The 21692-nt window shown below is 37.8% G+C and overlaps 1 protein-coding gene across 2 annotated transcripts; it reads left to right on the top strand.

The window, feature by feature from the left end:
- Nucleotides 1-260: 260 nt before the first annotated feature.
- LOC121428575 (cyclin-dependent kinase 9-like) lies at nt 261-21692 on the top strand. 2 transcript variants are annotated; one of them, XM_041625290.1, is made up of 5 exons: nt 261-466; nt 16245-16326; nt 17851-17941; nt 19430-20224; nt 20328-21692. In XM_041625290.1, the coding sequence occupies exons 1-5, from the start codon at nt 291-293 to the stop codon at nt 20411-20413; spliced, it is 1230 nt and encodes a 409-aa protein (XP_041481224.1). In that variant the 5' UTR covers nt 261-290; the 3' UTR covers nt 20414-21692. The 2 variants fall into 2 exon arrangements, with proteins under 2 accessions (XP_041481224.1, XP_041481223.1); XM_041625289.1 differs by having other exon boundaries at nt 19430-20397.

Raw genomic sequence — 21692 nt, 5'->3', positions numbered from 1 at the left:
TGTCCGATACGAGTATTTTGATTGGTTGAACACGAATGACAGAAAAATCCCAGACCCTAATTTTTTTTTTTATTTCACAAGATTTGTTTCTCTATTTACAAACACCATCATTAGAAAAGACACTTGAATTATTTTCAAAAGAAATAAAAAGAGTCATGAATTTCAGTTTTTTTTGAAGTCTTTGAATTTTTAACAACTATAGTTTCATATTTTAAATCGAAAGCCTTGAAATTATAATATCGATTCCCACTATACATGCACTGCACTCGTTTCTTTCAACGTACGTCGAAATGGCTGAAAGCAAAGGGTCGACGTTTTCTGGACCACCCGGTCAATCGTCAGCTAATCAAGGATACAAGATGGCAATGGCTCCGTATCAAAAAGGGGGAGAATCCATGGAATTCAAATATTGTGAAGAAGTCACTAAATATGAAAAATTAGCAAAGATAGGCCAGGGAACATTTGGGTAAGTTACCGCAATAGAACTGTAGTGCAACATGCAAACGCTTGGCCACCGGCCACACAACAGAGCATGTCTTTTGCATATGTATTGGATGGAGAACATCACGATTTCGTGTTGCGGTAATTCATATTACACAAGAGCAAAATCGCCAAATTTGACAGCAGCGCAGCCATCTGTGTGACTAGTGGCCTTATCGTGAATTTTGCTTCGAGTTCGACTTAACTTAGTCTTAGTCACCTCTCTTCTCTCGTGTGTGTAGCCAGGAGCTAGGAGGAGTCCTAGTCTAGAGAGAAAACTAAGAATCGTTCACTAATGCATGTGTACTTTCTCTCGCCACGTAGCCAGGGCAGGGACACTCAAGGGTTCAAATCGTCTCGTGTGTGAAGGATTCATATGCACCGGTGCACGCGAATCTTTCACACCCTTTTTACTAAAATAACTATGACTTTACATCGTAGCTAAGCATTATATTTGAGCTATGACACTTACCGAACCATATGGATCGTTTGTTGAATTCTCTTTGCTTTTTTTTTAAATAAAATAAGAGCATTTTTCGTGATCTTCACGTAGATGCCTCTTGATCAGCGTTGATATCAACTTTTGCCTAAAGAGGGCGCGCGATATGGAGTTCTATGGAGTTAGAGGACATAACAACCGCTGGATTGCTAACTTTCTTCATAACAGGAAACAGCAGGTGCTCCTGGATGGTCGTAGTTCATCTCAAGTCGACGTAACTTCAGGCGTGCCACAGGGCTCTGTCCTCGGCCCCTGTCTCTTTCTCTACTACATCAATGACCTGCCTGATCAACTCAAGTCAAGAGTTCGACTGTTTGCTGATGATGCTATCATCTACCTCACAGTTCAGTCAGATGCTGATGCTGACCAGTTACAACAAGACCTCAACAGACTATGTGAGTGGACCAGTAAGTGGATGATGGAATTGAACACCAATAAGTGTGAAGTCATCACAGTCACCAGGAAGCGAAACAGGATTGTACACCAGTATAAACTCAAAGATGCTATCCTTACTCCTGTAGAAGCAACAAAGTATCTTGGTGTCACTATCACATCAGACCTGAAGTGGAACAGTCACATCAGCAATGTTTGTCAAAAGGCTAACAACACCCTTGCCTTCCTACGAAGAAACCTGCGAGTAAACTCTCCCAAGTTGAAAGCTACAGCATACCAATCACTCGTCAGACCTTTGGTGGAATATGCATCTACTGTCTGGGATCCATCAACCTCCAAGAACATCTACAAGCTTGAAATGATCCAACGCAGAGCAGCTAGATTCACGCTGAATCGATATCACAACACATCAAGTGTGTCATCGATGCTGCAGGAGCTAGGATGGACATCCCTTCAACAACGACGGGAAATCTCTCGCCTTGTGATGTTCTACAAGATCCACAACGAGCTTGTCCCATTCAACTCTGATGCATACATCACCAAATGTACCAGATCAACAAGAGCTGTTCACACTCAAGGATATCTGATGCCTCAATCAAGGACCCAACAACATCAATGCTCCTTCTTCCCCAGAACCATCAAGATGTGGAACACTCTCCCAGTAAATGTTGTGACAGCACCATCAACCGAAGCCTTTCGTCTGCAACTGACGAAAGGCAACAACAGCTAGATCAATACCTGTTTTTACTTGCACCATGTATATATTTGGCACATGCACTTTATCCTTGTGACACACACCTCACCAAGTTCTGCAAGAATCTTCAGGATTGAAGGAAGCAGACTACACAGAAGAAGAAGAAGAAGATATTATTTCAAAGTCGATAGGCACTTAAGAACCAAGTTTGAAAGGATACTCGTAAAATTATGTCACTCTCGCCGCGCCGATGAATATTCATTAGATCGTGGTCGTGCGTGTTCAATACACACTGAGTGCATGCATGCAGAGAGTTTTTATTGAACACGCACGACCACGATCTAATGATTATTCATCGCGAGAGTGACGTAATTTTACGAGTGTCCTTTCAAACTTGGTTGTTAAGTGCCTACCGTACCTTTGTTTACGGTGTTGCAAGCTAGCTGCATTCTAGGCGATCAGCATTATTTTCTTGCTCGTTCAATCCACTTTCATCATCATCTTGTCAAAAGATGGCGTACTTTACCAATAAGTATATACATGAGATGCAACCTGTTGATTTTTGGTACAATTTCCTATTATGTGCTGACGACTTGAATTGAGAATGTTCGATACGAAAAATTGCTTTTCGATTGTTGTTTGCGTACTTTCCACCGCAGTATTAAGGACGGATCGAACGGAGTATCCTGGTTGAGACTTGGAGGTAAGCGATAAAAACACTTTTATAAATAATTTCCAATTCATTAAAAAAAAAAGTTAAATAGTGTAATGTTTGGCGTTTTTCATTCCCTCACATTCGTGTGATGAATGAAAACGTCAAAGTCCACTATGAAACCACATGCGTTGTGCGAGGTTAGTATTACTAACCTCGCATGTTGTGTGAGTGGGGCAGGGATTGCATCCCGTGTGCGCACAGTGACAAATTGTGTACAAGAAAACTACAACGGATAGCGGAGCGTGAATGTAGCAGTCGTGTACATTTTTGCTTATTACATGTAGGTATGTGACAAAAAAAATGAAAATCCTCAAATCTCAATGAATTTGGTATCATTTGAAAGCCCTTAAAAAGACCTTTCAAATGATACCAAGAACTCAAATTTTCATCAAGAAATTATAAAGTTATTCCAGTTTAAGTCGCGCATATTTATCCAAATTTGTGGTCATTGTCTTAATGTAAAGTCAATGGAGTGCATAACCGATTTTTGTGACCATTTTGAACCCAAGTCTTCAACAGGCTCTAACTTCTTTGTTTTTGAGCCCTTTGAAGTAATTTAGGTATCAATGGAAAGGTGAAAGAAAACTCAATTGATGTGTAATCATTTCACTTGGTAATTTTTCTTCTTAATATGTGTAAAATAATTTCTTTTAATTAATTCTAATTAATTATGCAAATTACGCAAAATCACAATTACTCGCCTCTTTTTTTTGCCAAATGAAGGTGATTATGAGAGATAATTTATATATAATTTAGTTGGCATCAAAACAGCATCATGTAGATAATTTCCTAAATGAATTTGTTTAAAGTATTGTTTTTGTAATTTCTAATGTATTTCTTTGTTTTTCTGATATAAATTACAATTAGCTCTTTTTCAACTTTAGTATTGTGTACATGTATGTATGGGGTCTTTTTTACAAATGAAAAATATCACTCCTTTTGTACATCACTCTAGGCGACACCCCAATACTTACCCGTGTTAAAAAACTGAGACTCCACTCACGCGCGTTTGGGCCGTCCTAGCTTAGAACTAAGTGATATTTGCGAGTTTTTTTTAAATGCTGCTTATATAATAGGAAGGTATGAATCCTATAATAATGTTTAATCGGTACTCACCGGTTCTTTTGTTGCATTTCCAGACCACTTCTCACAATTCTTGGCAAATAGTAGCGGTAAATTTTGTCGCCATAGACAGCTAGTCATCCATCTTTATTTATAAATGGAGCGCCCTTTACGATAGTTGTTAATGCCGCGGAGAAATCGTTAGGCATTTTGGCCTGTGATCAAGGCGTAGCTGTTCTATTTTTTTTATATGTGTGAGATCGAAATCACAGCGAGTAAACACTCTTCCATATGGAAGAGTGTATACTCGCTGTGATATGATCCCGATAGGGAGGCGCAACACCCCCACCCACATGGGCGCAAATCCCAGGGCCGGGGGACATGTCCCCCTCACCCAAAATAGTAGGGGGCACATTATAAAATGTCCCCCTACTATTTTTGGTCATTTCATTCAAAATCGAAATAAAACATGTATTTTGGAAGAGACGATCTTACTTTTGGGATGCCCCCTTTTTTTTGCTTGTTTGCTTGTCAAATTTCTTTTGGTCAAGATGACCTTCTTTAGGGGGTGATAAACCTTCTTTTTTTGTTTGTTTGTTTTTTACTTGTCAAATTTTCCAGCCCCTGGTCCCCCTACCTTTGGGGAGAGATTTCCGCCCTTGCTAGTAGACATACTCTTGATATTGTTTGCGAATCTGCACGGGCGTCGGAGGCTGGGGGATGAGGAAAAGCGGTGAGACGAGAACAAAAATAGAAGGGAAAAGAGGACAGAAAAAAAGTGAAAGAAAGAAAAACTAATGGAAAATAGGGAGAAATGTGATGGGTAAAAAAAATTATGGGGAAAGAGGACAGAAAAAAGTTAACAAAAGAAAAATTAATGGAACATAAAAGGGAGGAGAAAATAGGGAGAAATGTGATGGGTTACGTCGAGATTTAATGTGCCCGTGCAAAAAGAAATGAGCAGAGGTTGAGATGTTGTCCGTTTGGGCAAATTAATGCCTGTCTGTTTCTCGGACTGGCGCCCGTGTTGCAAAAATTATTACCGTAAGCTGATGGAATCACTGCTTCATGTATACCGACAGTGACAGGATTTAGCGGTTGTAGGTATAAATCGCGCTCTAACACTCTAAAATTGTGTTCTTTATCAAAAAGCTGTCCTTCATATTCATTTTCGCAAAAGAATATAAAGTTAATTTCAATCATTGTCTATAGTTATCCTGTTTATGATAAAAATACTTAGAAATTGGGTTAGGTTAGGGTTATCAAATTATCAGGGCAGAAAATATATTTTTTTCTGATTTTGCGCGTCGAGCTGGCATTATTTGATCTGTGAGATTATGTTTTTGATGACATTCATTGTATTCACAGCAATAATTATTAAACATTGCGCACGCGCCGTGCGCCGCATGAATTATGTAGATGGGCTCCGTAACACAAAGATTAGCGATCAATCGCTAAATGAACTGACCAATCAATATCAATGTTACACGCGCATTTGGTTTAAAATGCTGACCAGGGACCAATCAGTGCGCTTCTTTCATATTTGCAATCCATCGCAAACCTTTGTGGTACAGAGCCCGGGGGAGCGTTTCATGAAAGGACTTGTCGGACGTTTTATCCGACAAGTCCCATTTTATCCTACAGTTACCATAGAACAGTGCCTCACAGCCAATCAGAGTCAGAGAAAGATGTCAGATCTGACAACTTGTCGGACAAAAATGTTGATGAAACACTCCCCATGTGAATAACTTACCGCTACACACGAGCAGTTGCTCTATATATTCTATGTAATATAATATATAGAGCAACTGCCCATTTTTAATGGTCCATAATATACCCACTTTTTTCTTTTTTGGAACGAGTATGAAGTTATCTACTGATATACTGAATGTACAATAAAAGTCATTATCATGTATTTCTTGACATTTCATTTACTTTTTTCCCATAATTATATCCCATAGCTGCTCGCATAGACCTACGCCGTCACAAATAACAAAACAAAATCTCACTTTTTTTCTTTTTTGGTGGGGGATGGATTTTCCATACGCATACGTACACTTTTTCAAATTATTTTTTTCTGCTATTTTCATAATAAACTTTAAATGATTTCGCCTTTGCACTATTATTTTTTTTAAAGACAAAATAACAAAATTACATCTAGTCATCATCGTCACCAACTTCATTCTCATCTTCATCACCACTACCACTACCACCATCATTATCATCATCATCACCGCCACCATCACCACCACTATTATCTTCACCAAGATAATTTTCTTCATCATCATCGTCTTTCTTTTTTTCTTATTTTTTCCCCTTCCCTTCTTTTTTTCCTTCCTATTTTCCTCCTTTTTTAGAGGGGCACACCACCACGCCCCCTCACTGGATATCGGCCTCTAAATATGTTTGTTGTTGTATATAAGTTGGCCGATCAGAGATAATAAGGAAAGGGAAACTAAGAAAAAAAGAAGGACTGAGGAGAAGAAAAATAAAGCCAAACAAACAAGAAAAAAAATATCAAAATTTCGTTGTAAAGTCTTCTACGTGAGTTTAATAATTATGTTTTCAATGAAATGAGAACATAAAAGAATTGAAACAAGTAAGAAGGGCTATACATCGTAGCAAAGAAATAGAGGGAAGCTCCGAGACAATAAAAAGGGTGAGAAAAAGAAAAGACTTTGAAATACTCACAACACGAGCATAATAAAAAAATATGGAATAAGCGAGGACAAGTAGCTGAGGGACCCCCCCCCCTCTCTAGTTATTTATCTATCAAACTCGCATACACAAGAACTTCTTAAAAAATATTGCAAGCAAAAAGCACGAGCTGACATTTTTTTAAATATTCAAAACTGATAGAGAGACACATTTTAAACAATTCATGAATCATAACAATTATTCATTAGCTTACCAATCGAATCATTCGATTGCGACAAATGATCTGAGCCAATGTTTTTAGGAATTCATTAAAAGCATAGTTGTATCTCAACATTAAAATAATTAAGGCGGGCGCAAGGTATCAGCTAAAGCTTCATACACCGATAAAATTTTTTGGACATTTTAATTATTTTCGGTAATCATGAAAAAGATTGATATATCATGAAAGCTCAAATCCCGAGGAGGAATATTTTTATTAATTGACTTTAAAAAAAAATGTTCTAAGCCCCATTTAATATTTGATTATAAGTCGGTGCAGTAAAAGCTGAAAAAATAAAGTATTTTGTGTTCCTCTATCATAATTCTCTTTCTCTTTAACCCTGGTTCCTTTTTTCTGGGGGGGAGCATTTTGGTTAAAAAAGAGAGAAAAAAGATAATTGCTGGCTTGTGGACGGTAGTGGTAGGGACACCCCCCCCCCCCCCCCCCCGTAGTTACGCCAATATGGGACCAAATGATCCTACATGTCCGAGGCGAAACTTGTGCAATCAATTAATCGTTATTTTTGAAAAAAATTAAAGCTTGCGCTGTTTAACTTTAATCTCTATCTCCTAAATTTGCGATAAACGCTGCGTTATGAAATATATAATTATCAACATCTGGCGAAAAGAATAACCATCCGATCACCTGACGAGAACGCGTATCACGTGATCTGCATATCAGCTTCGATCCCGCTTCGATCGCGAGTCAGAAGTGAAGGGCAACTGCTAAGAAAATCAGGAAAAAGTTGTCAAAATGTAAGTTTCCCTTATTTTCTTTCATTTTTTGTTGTTGCTAACAATGCTTTTAAACTCGAAAATCAAGCATTAAAGAAAAAACAAACAGTATAATTTGTACTTGTTATATAAATATAGAAATATCCTGTGCTCAAACTTCTCAAACCCCAAAATAGTACTGATGTCGCCTATGAGGTCCATACATGTAATGTTTGGACCTCATTGGTACTAGGAGTGTTGTACATGTACTTTGTATGGTATAAAAATACAAAGTGTATTTTTCTGATGTATTTTATTGTTTCAACAATTTGTTTTATAGATGGATAATGTAGCTTTCATTTTGGGGACCGTGGGCATTCGATTACAATTTTTTTAGGAAGGATGAGCAGCAGAGTCTGAGGGTGTTAAGATGTAGCATTGCATGCAATTCAAGTATCAAGAAGGAAACGTAAAAATTAAGCTTTAATATATGCATTTCTTAGATATGTATGATTACAACAAAGGCCCTGTTCGAGCACTCTTTTTTTATGAAAAATAAGTTCATATTCTAGCGTGAAATCACTGCACATAAATAAAGCTCTGAACAGCAACAAAAACAGGCATCAAAGCTCCAACACTCAAAACAAGAGAACAAAAGTGACACAAAAACTTATACAAATCCCATCCCCATTTCAACTTATGAACACGACCCCCCCCTGCACCCTTCTTGAAAAAAAAAATAATAATTATAATAAAATAGAAAAAAAATGAATAACATAGAAAAAAAAATAGACAATAGAGCCATGTGGAAGTGAAATATTTCCTCTGAGTTTTCATGTATTTTCTTACAAGAGTGAAAAATTAAACAACATATTTTTTGCATTTTAATCATGGGCGGAAATTGGCCCCAAAGGTAGGGGGACGCTGGCATCAGCGGCGAAAGCCAACAATTTTAGGGGGACCACCACCAAATTTATTTGATAATCAAATAAATACACCAAAGGTTATCAACCAAAAATTATAGGGGGAACGCAGAAAACTAAATTTGACAAGCAAAAAAAAAGAAAAGAAAAAAAAAAAATTGGGGTGGGGGGGATCGTCCCCCACCTCAAATTAAGGGCGGGGGGGTACACTTCCCCCAGCTTTCGCCGCCTATGGATGCTGGCAACTCTGACAAGTTAAAAAAAAGTTTATCCCCAAACTGTTGTAAGGTCATTTCAACCCCAAGAAGTTTGACCAAAAAAAAAAAATGTATTATTGTTACATGTCCTATTATTTTGGGTAGGGGGACGTGTCCCCCTGGGATTTCCACCCATGATTTTAATTTTAGAAAAGTCAACATTGATATTCCACTGTCAAAAGCAAATCCAGTTTCCAAATGAAACGATAATCAACCACCTCGACTCTTGACTTGAGTCACATAACCTTGGGATGATAAAATCTTTCTGTGACAAATGTATGTATTAAAATCAATATCAGAATAATTATCTATGGTATAATGACAGAGATTTCCCCGAAAAGGCACAACATTATCATCAAGTAAGCAATTTAAGATCTAGTTCAATCCAGCATGAACGACTCACTATCGACCGCTCCCATCACCCTGCCAACCGCAGGCGCATCGGGCAGCTCGACTGCCGAGAAACCGGCTGTGACAAGGGTAGCTGGCATCTCTTATATCTGGACTGCGCAATGTCAGAATGGTATGATTTTGGATTTTGTTATAATTTTAATATATTTAAAGTCAATTTTTGTCTCACCTGCGAAGCAGAGTGAGACTATAGGCGCCGCTTTTCCGACGGCGGCGGCGACGGCGGCGGCGGCGGCGTCAACATCAAATCTTAACCTGAGGTTAAGTTTTTGAAATGACATCATAACTTAGAAAGTATATGGACCTAGTTCATGAAACTTGGCCATAAGGTTAATCAAGTATTACTGAACATCCTATTAAAGTTTCATGTCACATGACCAAGGTCAAAGGTCATTTAGGGTCAATGAACTTAGACCATGTTGGAGGAATCAACATCGAAATCTTAACCTGAGGTTAAGTTTTTGAAATGTCATCATAACTTGGAAAATATATGGACCTAGTTCATGAAACTTGGACATAAGGTTAATCAAGTATCACTGAATATCCTGCATGAGTTTCACGTCACATGACCAAGGTCAAAGGTCATTTAGGGTCAATGAACTTTGGCCGAATTGGGGATATCTGTTGAATTCCCATCATAACTTTGAAAGTTTATGGATATGATTCATGAAACTTGGACATAATAGTAATCAAGCATCACTGAATATTTTGTGCAAGTTTCAGGTCTCATGATTAAGGTCAAAGGTCATTTAGGGTCAATGAACTTTGGCCGAATCGGGGGTATCTGTTGAATTACCATCATAACTTTGAAAGTTTATTAGTCTAGTTCATTAAACTTGGACATATGAGTAATCAAATATCACTGAACATCCTGTGCGCGTTTCAGGTCACATGACCAAGGTCAAAGGTCATTTAGGGTCAATGAACTTAGACCATGTTGGAGGAATCAACATCGAAATCTTAACCTGAGGTTAAGTTTTTGAAATGTCATCATAACTTGGAAAATATATGGACCTAGTTCATGAAACTTGGACATAAGGTTAATCAAGTATCACTGAATATCCTGCATGAGTTTCACGTCACATGACCAAGGTCAAAGGTCATTTAGGGTCAATGAACTTTGGCCGAATTGGGGATATCTGTTGAATTCCCATCATAACTTTGAAAGTTTATGGATATGATTCATGAAACTTGGACATAATAGTAATCAAGCATCACTGAATATTTTGTGCAAGTTTCAGGTCTCATGATTAAGGTCAAAGGTCATTTAGGGTCAATGAACTTTGGCCGAATCGGGGGTATCTGTTGAATTACCATCATAACTTTGAAAGTTTATTAGTCTAGTTCATTAAACTTGGACATATGAGTAATCAAATATCACTGAACATCCTGTGCGCGTTTCAGGTCACATGACCGAGGTCAAAGGTCAATGAACTTTGGCCGAATTGGGTTTATCTGTTGAATTACCATCAAAACTATGAAAGTTAATGGATTTTATTCATGAAACTTGTACATAAGAGTAATCAAGTATCACTGAACATCCTGTGCGAGTTTCAGGTCACATGATCAAGGTCAAAGGTCATGTATGGTCAATGAACTTTGGCCATGTTGGGGTTTTTTGTTGAATAACCATCATATCTCTCTAAGTTTATTGGTCTCGTTCATAAAAAGTGGACATAAGAGTAACCATGTATCACTGAACATCTTGTGCGAGTTAGAGTAGTATTCAAAGTCAGCACTGCTGCTATATTGAACCGCGTGATGCAGGTGAGACGGCCAGAGGCATTCCACTTGTTATACCTAATCGGAACGTTCTTTTACTTACCATCAAAAAATTCGAACACTTACGCATCCAAAAATTTGATGAACTTTCAAGCTCCGATATCCACACTTTACAGGCGAGTATCCACATTGAAACTTATATGTACAGAAAGTGCACATCTTCAGCTGTCTGTTTAAAGGCACGAGATTGCATCTACTATGTGCGCATGCCCATTAAACCCCATTTTCGATGAGCCGCCCAGACAGAGGCGATGCCACTCGCAGCAAAACCCGCGCGAAAACCTTGCCACCAAAACCACTGCTCGCGATGCCCCGTATTCGCACATACCTATTACATGACGTCATCCAGCCACTGCCGAGAACCAATTTATGAATGAAAATATAGTCAGCATGCGCAGTGCAAGCCTTTTATTTCCCCACACAGAATTCCACCAAAACAAGTGTGCAATTCTCTATCACCTCGTACCAAAATCGACCTAGAATTTCACTTTCACGTATTTTATATGAATTATGAAAGGTATTCTCGGAGTAAGCTTGTGAGCGATTTTGCAATCGGCAACCGATTCCATTCGATTTCACCACAATCGGCGATCACTTGCCGATCTTCAATCATGCCCCTTGAAGGAAAAAATCGAAAATAAAAAATCGGTATATACAGTGCGTGATCGTTCAGAACATATTTCAAGATTGTTTTTGAGGTGCTAGCTATTTAGAGGTCGCATTATTCAAGGAGATAGACGCGGTATTATCTCTGACGATGTTTAAGAGGATGGATATCTTCTCTTCCAACTCATGGTGATAGCGGATGCCGCCGTGAAATTTTTAAAGGTCGTATTACTGACAAGATCACTGCGCTACTCTCTCACATCGTTTATGATGATATAAATCTTCTCTTCAACCTCGTGGTGATAGCGGACCCCGCCGTGAACCTTTAAAAGTCGTACTATCGACGGAGCTCATTGCGTTACTCTCTTACATCGTTTAGGATGATCTACATTCTATTTTCAACCTCGTGGTAATAGCGGACGCCGCCGTGAACTTTGAAAGGTCGTATTACCGACGGAGCTCACTGCGCTACTCTCTTACCCTCTTTATGATGCTAGACATCTTCTCTTCAACCTCGTGGTGATAGCGGACCCCGCCGTGAACCTTTAAAAGTCGTACTATCGACGGAGCTCATTGCGTTACTCTCTTACATCGTTTAGGATGATCTACATTCTATTTTCAACCTCGTGGTATTAGCGGACGCCGCCGTGAACTTTGAAAGGTCGTATTACCGACGGAGCTCACTGCGCTACTCTCTTACCCTCTTTATGATGCTAGACATCTTCTCTTCAACCTCGTGGTGATAGCGGACGCCGCCGTGAACTTCTAAAGATCGTGATAATGACGGAGCTCATTGCGCTACTCTCTTACATCGTTAATGATCATATAAATCTTCTCTTCAACCTTGTGGTGATAGCGGACCCCGCCGTGAACTTTTAAAAGTCGTACTATCGACGGAGCTCATTGCGTTACTCTCTTACATCGTTTAGGATGATATACATTCTATTTTCAACCTCGTGGTGATAGCGGACGCCGCCGTGAACTTTAAAAGTCGTACTATCGACGGAGCTCATTGCGTAACTCTCTTACATCGTTTAGGATGATATACATTCTATTTTCAACCTCGTGGTGATAGCGGACGCCGCCGTGAACTTTGAAAGGTCGTATTACCGACGGAGCTCACTGCGCTACTCTCTTACCCTCTTTATGATGCTAGACATATTCTCTTCAACCTCGTGGTGATAGCGGACCCCGCCGAGAACTTTTAAAGATTGTGATAATGACGGAGCTCATTGCGCTACTCTCTTACATCGTTTATGATCATATAAATCTTCTCTTCAACCTCGTGGTGATAGCAGACCCCGCCGTGAAATTTTAAAAGTCGTACTATCGACGGAGCTCATTGCGTTACTCTCTTACATCGTTTATGATCATATAAATCTTCTCTTCAACCTCGTGGTGATAGCTGACCCCGCCGTGAACTTTTAAAAGTCGTACTGTCGACGCCATCGACGGAGCTCATTGCGTTACTCTCTTACATCGTTTATGACGATATACATCTTCTCAACCTCAATGATATATTTGTCTTTGCAACTTCGTCGGGAGATGCTTCTTTTATATTTCTTCTTAGATATCAAAAGTTCATTTCTCAAGATAGTAATAAATTGATTTGAAAACGCTACCTACCCAAAACATTTTAATAACATATTTCAAATCATCGTGCGTGCTTGCGTCTTCTACTACATTTTAATTGCACTTGCGACTTTAAGATGATGCGTCGTACGAGATCAAGATCATTCCAATAATTCTAAATCGCTATCACCTAAAAATACTTATAAAAGATGTCCCGCCGATCGTTCATTAACCTGTGATCTATGAGAAATATTTTCATTTTATTTTCCTTTACACCTTTGCTCGGAAGATGCGTCTTTCGTTTATCTTTCTAATAAAAATCACTCTGTTTATTTTAAAGCAATAACACCTCAAAACCCCTTTAAAACATGTTCCAAACGATCGCGCATGTTGGCGACTTCCATTCCAATGCATTCGTCTTTGTGACTTTGTCAGGAAGATGCGCGCGACCGGGAACAAAATTTTGATGTATTCCTTTGTTTTTAAACATCGCCGATTCGATTTTCGAAGCTTAACTGCCGATCCGATTTTCGATCTTATTTTTGATCCGATTTACAACATTATCTCGGAGGATCTATTTTCTCACCGATACCGCACAGGTAAGAGAATTTCGATTACTTTTTGCTTTTCCGTCAAAATCTTACAAATTAGCGTCTATATGTCATCGTGTTCGTTGGAATTTGTAGAGTCTATCGCAATGTGCACAAAGTCAATTGGCTTCCGGGTTTCGGAGCGTCGCGTGAATATGCATGAAATTGCAGAGTTTCGATAATTTTCGATCGATACCGGAGCGATCCGATCACGAACCAAGACCATTTACCGCGTACACATCGTGACCGGATATCGTTATCGCTATCGATACTTCCGCACGCAGTCCGAAGGAATTATTTTTCGGACCACGTGATCATGACGTGATCTGCGCGATTGACCAATCAGCGGTCTTCGAATCGCTGTGCGGAGACGATCTATCCGTTGTACACAGTCTATCGGTATCGGTGAGAAAATAGATCCTCCGAGAATACCTTTCATAATTCATATAAAATACGCGAAAGTGAAATTCTAGGTCGATTTTGGTACGAGGTGATAGAGAATTGCACACTTGTTGGTGGAATTCTGTGTGGGGGAAAAAAAAGGCTTGCACTGCGCATGCTTACTATATTTTCATTCATAAATTGGTTCTCGGCAGTGGCTGGATGACGTCATGTAATAAGCAAAAATGTACACGACCGCTACGTTCACGCTCCGCTATCCGTTGTACACAATTTGTCACTGTGCTTGACAAGTATTGGCGTGTGAAATCCTCCCCTTAACAAGTATTGGAAACAAAACGATACTCTTGGCAAGTATTCCCTGAAATGAACCCCTAAACAAGTATTGTTATGTCACTGGCCCTTCGTTCGTCGGTTTTACCTTTATACACATCATTTGGTTTAGTAGGACCCCACCTTCTACGCCTCGCGAAAATCGGACTCTAAACACGCAGTGTAACTAGTGTTGGGGCAAAAAGGACATCCTTTATAAAGCATTTTAATTTTGTTTTATTATCCCCGCAAATTCGACCTTAAACACGTAATTTTCGTAGCGAAATAGATACCCTTTTTTCATTATTTTTGTGTTTTTGACACCCTTATCATGTTACGTACATGTACGTAACGTGCCCTATCGTGAAAAGGACATCCTTTTTACGTGTTTTTTGGGTCGCGCCTGGTATCCACTCGTCAATGTAAGTGGCCCCCCCCCCGGGGACTAAATGCACCCAAGGGTTCATTACCATCCTGCCTGTGGGGAATCTACAGGTAAAAATTTTTTGTCTCAGAAACTTCAGGTCTTGTATTATCAAAAAACATAAAGCATTTGATATGAATGTCAACTTGATTTTTTTGCCTCTGTGTCCATCTGTGGTGAAAATGCCCAGTAGCCAAATACCGCTGGTTCAAATTTGAAATTGTTGTTGGTGAAACTTGGAAATATCGAGCCGCTTGTCTAAATGACTGCCCAGACTGCAACATTCCTATTGCTCTTGCACGCTATTGGTTGGAAAGCTTCATCTTGGAAGTGAGTGTCCAAATGATCCATCTCATTATGCATCTCATGATGCATTACTAAGCATTCAATTCAAATGATAACAACCTGCTAAAATTGTTGAATACTTGCCTACAGGATAGCCATGATCATTAGAGTTTGAATGGTCCATTTCTTGCAATTTTCATTTACTGACCTTACTAAATTGTTTAATGCATTTAACCATCCATGCATGACTGTTCACATGAAAATATCATGTCATAATTGAAGAGGAATATTGTCTGGTCATGTTGACATTCAACAATTTGCCTTTAATCAAATATCTCTATGGAATATCTTAACTTTTATAAATGTCCCAAGAATTTTTTTGCCGAGTGTATTTATTTACAGTTTGATGAATATTTTATATCCTGGGCAATTTAAAGAATGAAGAATAGTTTAAATACAAATGGAAAGTATAATATTTGAGGATATCAATTAATGATTTTGTATTCAAAAACAGAATTTTTCACTTTTTGTGAAAAAATGAAAATCCCGCAAGCTGAAAATTCCTGAAACTGTACATGGAAATTTTCCAAAATTTCCGGAAAGTTTACAGCACTTTGCAACCCTAGTCCTATGTAGGCTGCCTACAGTGGCGGGCGGTGTGCAAAAAAGATCATGCCCCAGGCATGATCTTTTTTGCACACCGCCCGCCACCATCGGCAATGAGAGAAAATGCGTTTATGGCAAGCCACACTGACATATCTCCTTTAAACATTTAGGGGTTGCACCTGATGCATTTTATCTGAGATGGCGCCAAGTTATTTTTATATGGGGGCTAGTTGTCATCAATTTCAGGTCGTCTTTTTGCACGGCAAGACAACCAAATATGGATGTCATTTTAACTTCTCTGGGGTATTATTTCCAGGGGTACATGTATAGTGCTCATTTCTGATCCTAATTGTTTCTTGCATTGGGAGCTGGGAGATTGTCTTTCTAATGACTACATTGTAGATCTTAATCATGGTGATTTTGATATCAATCTTAGTTGGCATAAGGTTTTGTCTCACTGTACACAAAAAAACAATATCCCTCAATTTCAGCTAAATATTTGCAGATTGGTAAAGATTCAAACAAATGCAGTTTAGCAAATAATTCCTAACCTTATTGAGATTGAAATAAAATAACATTAACTATTTTTCTGCCTTCCTTCCAGCGAGGTGTTCAAAGCAAAGCATAAGAAGAATAAAAACATTGTTGCATTGAAGAAGGTACTGATGGAGAATGAAAAAGAAGGGGTAAGTTGAAAGTAAAATCTTTTATTATTGATCTTGAGCAATCAAACTTTTTTCTTGTTGATACAGTTTGATATACCATCATACCAACATGTAGTTGTCTGTTCAATATTGACAGTAGGGCAGTTCCACGGTTACGGAGTGATATTCAGAAGCAACGTTTTTGCATTCAAACAAAGAAATCACCCATATATGAATACCGGTAGTTATTTGCAAAGAAATGGTACCTGACAGTAGTTGATGAAACCCACTTTTCAAAATAATAACATTCATTATTTTGATCCACTGAATTAATGAGATATGAATATTCATAATCATGGTTACGGAGTGACGCGAAATGGACATGCATATTTGAGAAGAAAACAATAACATATTGCTCAAACTCTGTGAATTTTGAATTGCTATCATGATTTTGATTTATTGATTGGATTTCTATGTTGTTCTGGCTTTAATATGCTGCATTGCATTAAAAAATTAGTGAATTATTTCATTAATTACGACTTTAAACTTAAACCCATTCCCGGTTACAGAGTGATGGTTACGAAGTGACATTAGAAATATCCACTCATAAAACAACATAGAATTAACTTATATTTTAAAATTTTTCTTTGATATGATGTAAAATGATGACCTTCAAATTATCCAAAAGAAAATTTCACAAAACAAGCGATAGTTTTCTGTTAAATTGAAATTAAATAAAAACAATATATGTAGTCCCATGTATAGAGTTTCTTGTATGGTTCTGATTCTCCTATAAGGAAGAAAAAAGAAAAACAAATTGTGGCTAATTAAGCTCCCCTTTTGTATATATGAAATTCCATATGAGTTTTGATAGAAAAATTTGATCCAGATTTGAAAAAGAGCCAATACAAACTTTTGGAAAATGTCCACTTTTGCTTGGAATTGCCCAGTAACAGATTTACACAAATCCGAATAAGTGAATGAGTAGTCTCATTCACTGCATTGATCATCATGTGCACTCTGTACAAATCAACTTTACACTCAATTTTTAGCTTTGTGTTAAGATTAGCCAATGAGAGGGGCACTTAACCGTAAAAAATTTAAAAAGTGAAAAAAACATGTCATTGTACATGTATTTTGGGAATATTTTCAATTTCAGATGGTCGATTAGGTGGAAAGTGGTAAAAATCAGTAATGAAAAAAAACATGAAGTTTGAAAAGGTATATAATATGAAACCAGTTTATGACTGGAGGCAGTGTCACCACTGATAATTGAAAATGACAGAATTAATATTTGAAGGAACTTATGATCATTTGACAGACCATATAGGTAGTTATATAACCCTTTGTGTTTATTAATGAAATATTATCAATGTAAGAGAGATGATAGTGGATAATAGTCTAGATGAAATACATATTCTTACTTTCATGATAAAGGGAGAACATTTGAAATTAGAATGTTTAAAAAACATATGACTACATATATCTTGAATATGATGAAATGTATTTTGGACCTAATTATTCTCATGTATTATTCTCCTTCAAATCTGTTCTTCTATGCTTTAGTTTCCAATCACAGCTCTGAGAGAGATAAGAATCCTTCAACTTCTTCGGCATGATAATGTGGTCCCGCTCTATGAGATATGCAGAACAAAAGGTGTGTGCAATTGTCAGCCTCGTTCACATATGTTGCAACAAAGTATTAAAAACAAAGTCAATGTGATATCAATTCATCCACAAAATTTCTGCTCAGGCATCTTTCACTAACAAAAAAAAAAAAAAAAAAAATTGCCTAATCAGATTCCTAGTACATGTTTGAGTTTGAATAAACTAACTCATATTATAACATGATTCATGCATGCATAGTGTGTGGCTTAGTCTATGTAATTAAGACAATTATGGGAACCTGAAGCGTGTAATTTGATAAGAATTTATAAGGTAGCCATTTGTCTCACCATGTTTGAACACTATAAAAACTGTTTCTTTGCTTTGTCTTGCCATATCTGAATGGGTCAATATCTCATTCATGATCCCATGTTTTCATCATGGGATCTAATAATGATGAAAGAACAAGATACTGGTAAAACAAAATGACTATTTTTAGACCTTTATTTGAGATTAGACTTTAAAGTGATGGAGTTAGCTTAGTAGAGCGCCATTTTACCACTTTGCCCCTGTTTTACTTTGAGAATATCATCAAATATATGCTTTATTGTGCTTTTCACCAGCTTCAAATCAGTAGTTTTGTACCTTAAATAGAATTTCCATTTATCAATTTTGCTTTTAGCTTTAGTCTGGATGTTTAACATCCTTACATTTTATTTTCATTCTGTAATATCACAGGAAGTATTTTGAATTAGTAACAAATCTGAACCTAAATATTTGCACCTCCATTTCTTGTAACAGTTATTTCAATTTCTTTGCTGGAAGTAGTAGAAAAATATTAATAGTCAAAATTTTGTCAATAAGCCATTTTATGTGTCTCAATTTGTAATACCCATGGGCCCGTATTCTGAAGTCGGGTTTAACTTAAACTCAGGTTTAAAGTTGTGGTTTAAGTATGGACAGTGAATTCTTACATAATCACTAACAGTAGAGATATCATACCTCAGCTCATTCGGCTCTCAAATCATTCATAATTGTGTAGGAAGTATAAATAGATGATTGTCTTTACCATCGATGAATCAGGAAAGAGCACAGTTAACATAAAAAACATACAACTTGATAAAGAATTTTGATACTTTTTGCTTCCCATACTTAAACCTCAACTTTAAACCTTAGTTTAAGTTAAACCTGACTTCAGAATACAGGCCATGGAGTGTATATTTGAATACCTGGTAGTGAAAATCTGAGCCTATGCACATGTATGAAAAGTGATAGTAAAAGAAAAAAATCAATTATTCCTATGGCTGTTAGAGTTTTCCTCTTCTTGGCCAGTTTCATAAAGAATTACATTTGAGATAACTTTGCCATTATGGCTCCTACCATGGTAACATCTCAGTAGCCAATTACAATCAAGGATTCCAATAATTGCAAATAAAGTCTTTATGAAACAGGCCCCTGGAAGGAATTCAATTTTAAAATATCAGCTTGGAAGCTATCCTACTAGTCAATTTCAGGATATCTTTTTAATTGTTTGTTACAGCTACTGCATACAACAGATACAAGGGCAGCATATATCTAGTGTTTGAATTCTGTGAGCATGATCTGGCTGGACTTCTTAGCAACACCAATGTCAAATTCTCCCTGGGAGAAATCAAATCTGTCATCAAGCAACTATTAAATGGACTCTACTATATACACAGTAACAAGGTACTTCATAGAGACATGAAGGCAGCTAATATTCTTATCACTAAGGCAGGAGTGCTCAAGCTGGCTGACTTTGGACTCGCACGAGCGTTTAGTTTACCGAAAGGTGATCAGCCGAATCGCTACACGAATAGAGTGGTGACGTTGTGGTACCGCCCACCTGAGTTGTTGCTCGGTGAACGCAATTATGGACCTGCTATTGACCTGTGGGGGGCGGGCTGTATCATGGCGGAGATGTGGACAAGAAGTCCCATCATGCAAGGCAACACAGAGCAGCACCAGCTGACATTGATCAGTCACCTCTGTGGTTCCATCACATCCAGTGTTTGGCCTGGACTTGAGAAGCTTGAACTCTCCCATACTCTTGAACTCCCAAAGGGTCAGAAGCGGAAGGTCAAAGATCGACTGAGAAGCTATGTCAAGGACCAACAGGCATTGGATCTGATTGATAAACTCCTGAATCTAGATCCCAAAACAAGGATAGATGCGGATCTAGCCTTGAACCATGACTTCTTTTGGGTTGATCCGATGCCTTGTAGCCTTGAGCGTATGTTATCAACTCATACTCAGTCTATGTTTGAGTATCTTACACCAAGAAGACGGATCCAACAGCATCCATCACATGCTAGTGGTACCAATCGTAACCCTCACCATGCGCACCCATCAAACAGACCTTCTCAGGCTGCAACAGACCAAAACTATGATAGAGTCTTCTAGACCTCTCACTGCTAGTGGTACCAATCGTAATCCTCACCATGCCCACCCATCAAACAGACCTTCTCAGGCTGCAACAGACCAAAACTATGATAGAGTCTTCTAGACCTCTCACTGCTAGTGGTACCAATCGTAATCCTCACCATGCCCACCCATCAAACAGACCTTCTCAGGCTGCAACAGACCAAAACTATGATAGAGTCTTCTAGACCTCTATGGAAACTGATTACTTTATTAATTTATGCACTATCAGATTTTCAATATCTCTTTTTTGTGTACGTGAATGATCTTTGCTTTAAAGACAAAACAATGAGTTACTAGTATCTCAAGATCTATATGAGGTTAGCTTCTTTCCAATATAGGAATATTCAAGCCATGCATAATGTGTCAGTGTTTAATTTCTTTTCATTTGCTACACTTAGACAGTCTATGGCTTGCCTAACTTATTCTGTTGTCACTGTTTCAATGTTTCATAAGGTCTGTTTTGAAATGAAACTGCGCCTGCAGATTTAATGATCGGCCTTAGGTAAGATTTAATTCTGCCATAGAATTTGTGGTTCGAGTTATCTGATGAGATGGCTTCAAAACCTCAAAACACATGTACTCATTATGAAGGCCAAGTCCAATCCAACAAAAAAATGGTTTGATTTAAAAGAGGAAATCATGCATAATGCTGGAAATTTTCATTAAGAATTAGATAAAAGAGAAAGTCATTACATTTCAAAGTGTGGAAATGCTATTCAACCCATAAAGCTTCAAATCTTTGTAACATCGAATCTCATTTGTATATTCACCTTGTTGTGCATGCGATGTATGCAAATAGGCAACCCTTGAATGTCCTCACGTCTTATCTTGCCATCCAATTTTAATGAAATTTTCAGCGTTGTTTGTTTGAATTTTATTTACATATTCAATTCCACACTTTGTTGGTGTAGATATGTTTGATTCATTTAATTTCAATACATTGCCTAATAAGAATCATAACCTATTTAAAGAAAATTGAAAATGTAGTCTTTAACCCTAATGAGATGGGGGAGGCTGATTCTGCCCACCCCCTTGAACATTTTACGCAATAAATCTGCTGCACATTATTTCTTGACCGTGTCACTCGCTTATTTTTACTTGTAAGTCTTGCACAACTTTTGAGACTAAATTGCAACCCTTGGGTATGCGGTTCCAACATTTTGTAAGTGCATCCAGAACCAAAATTGCTCAAAAAACATGAATTTGTGTACAAATCCAATGCAAATTGTTTTTTGTCAAAAAGTATCATTATTTTTCATTTTGCTGATTAAGATCAATTAATTTCGTCTTGTTTATGGTCAAAATAAAGTCCCTGACAATTAACATTAAAAAAAATAAAAAGTCGAAAAACAAAAAAAGTA

The sequence above is a fragment of the Lytechinus variegatus genome, chromosome 15 (assembly GCF_018143015.1).
Source record: "Lytechinus variegatus isolate NC3 chromosome 15, Lvar_3.0, whole genome shotgun sequence".
Taxonomy (NCBI): Eukaryota; Metazoa; Echinodermata; class Echinoidea; order Temnopleuroida; family Toxopneustidae; genus Lytechinus; species Lytechinus variegatus.
Note: the sequence above shows the minus strand (reverse complement) of the source record. Positions and strands in the feature narration are given on the sequence as shown.

What these genes read in the sequence shown, in the direction of transcription:
- LOC121428575 (XM_041625290.1), top strand. Translation starts at nt 291, where the DNA reads ATGGCTGAAAGCAAAGGGTCGACGTTTTCTGGACCACCCGGTCAATCG. An exon ending in ATAGGCCAGGGAACATTTGG is followed by an intron (nt 467 to 16,244) that starts GTAAGTTACCGC and finishes CCTTCCTTCCAG; the next exon opens with CGAGGTGTTCAAAGCAAAGC. An exon ending in TGGAGAATGAAAAAGAAGGG is followed by an intron (nt 16,327 to 17,850) that starts GTAAGTTGAAAG and finishes TCTATGCTTTAG; the next exon opens with TTTCCAATCACAGCTCTGAG.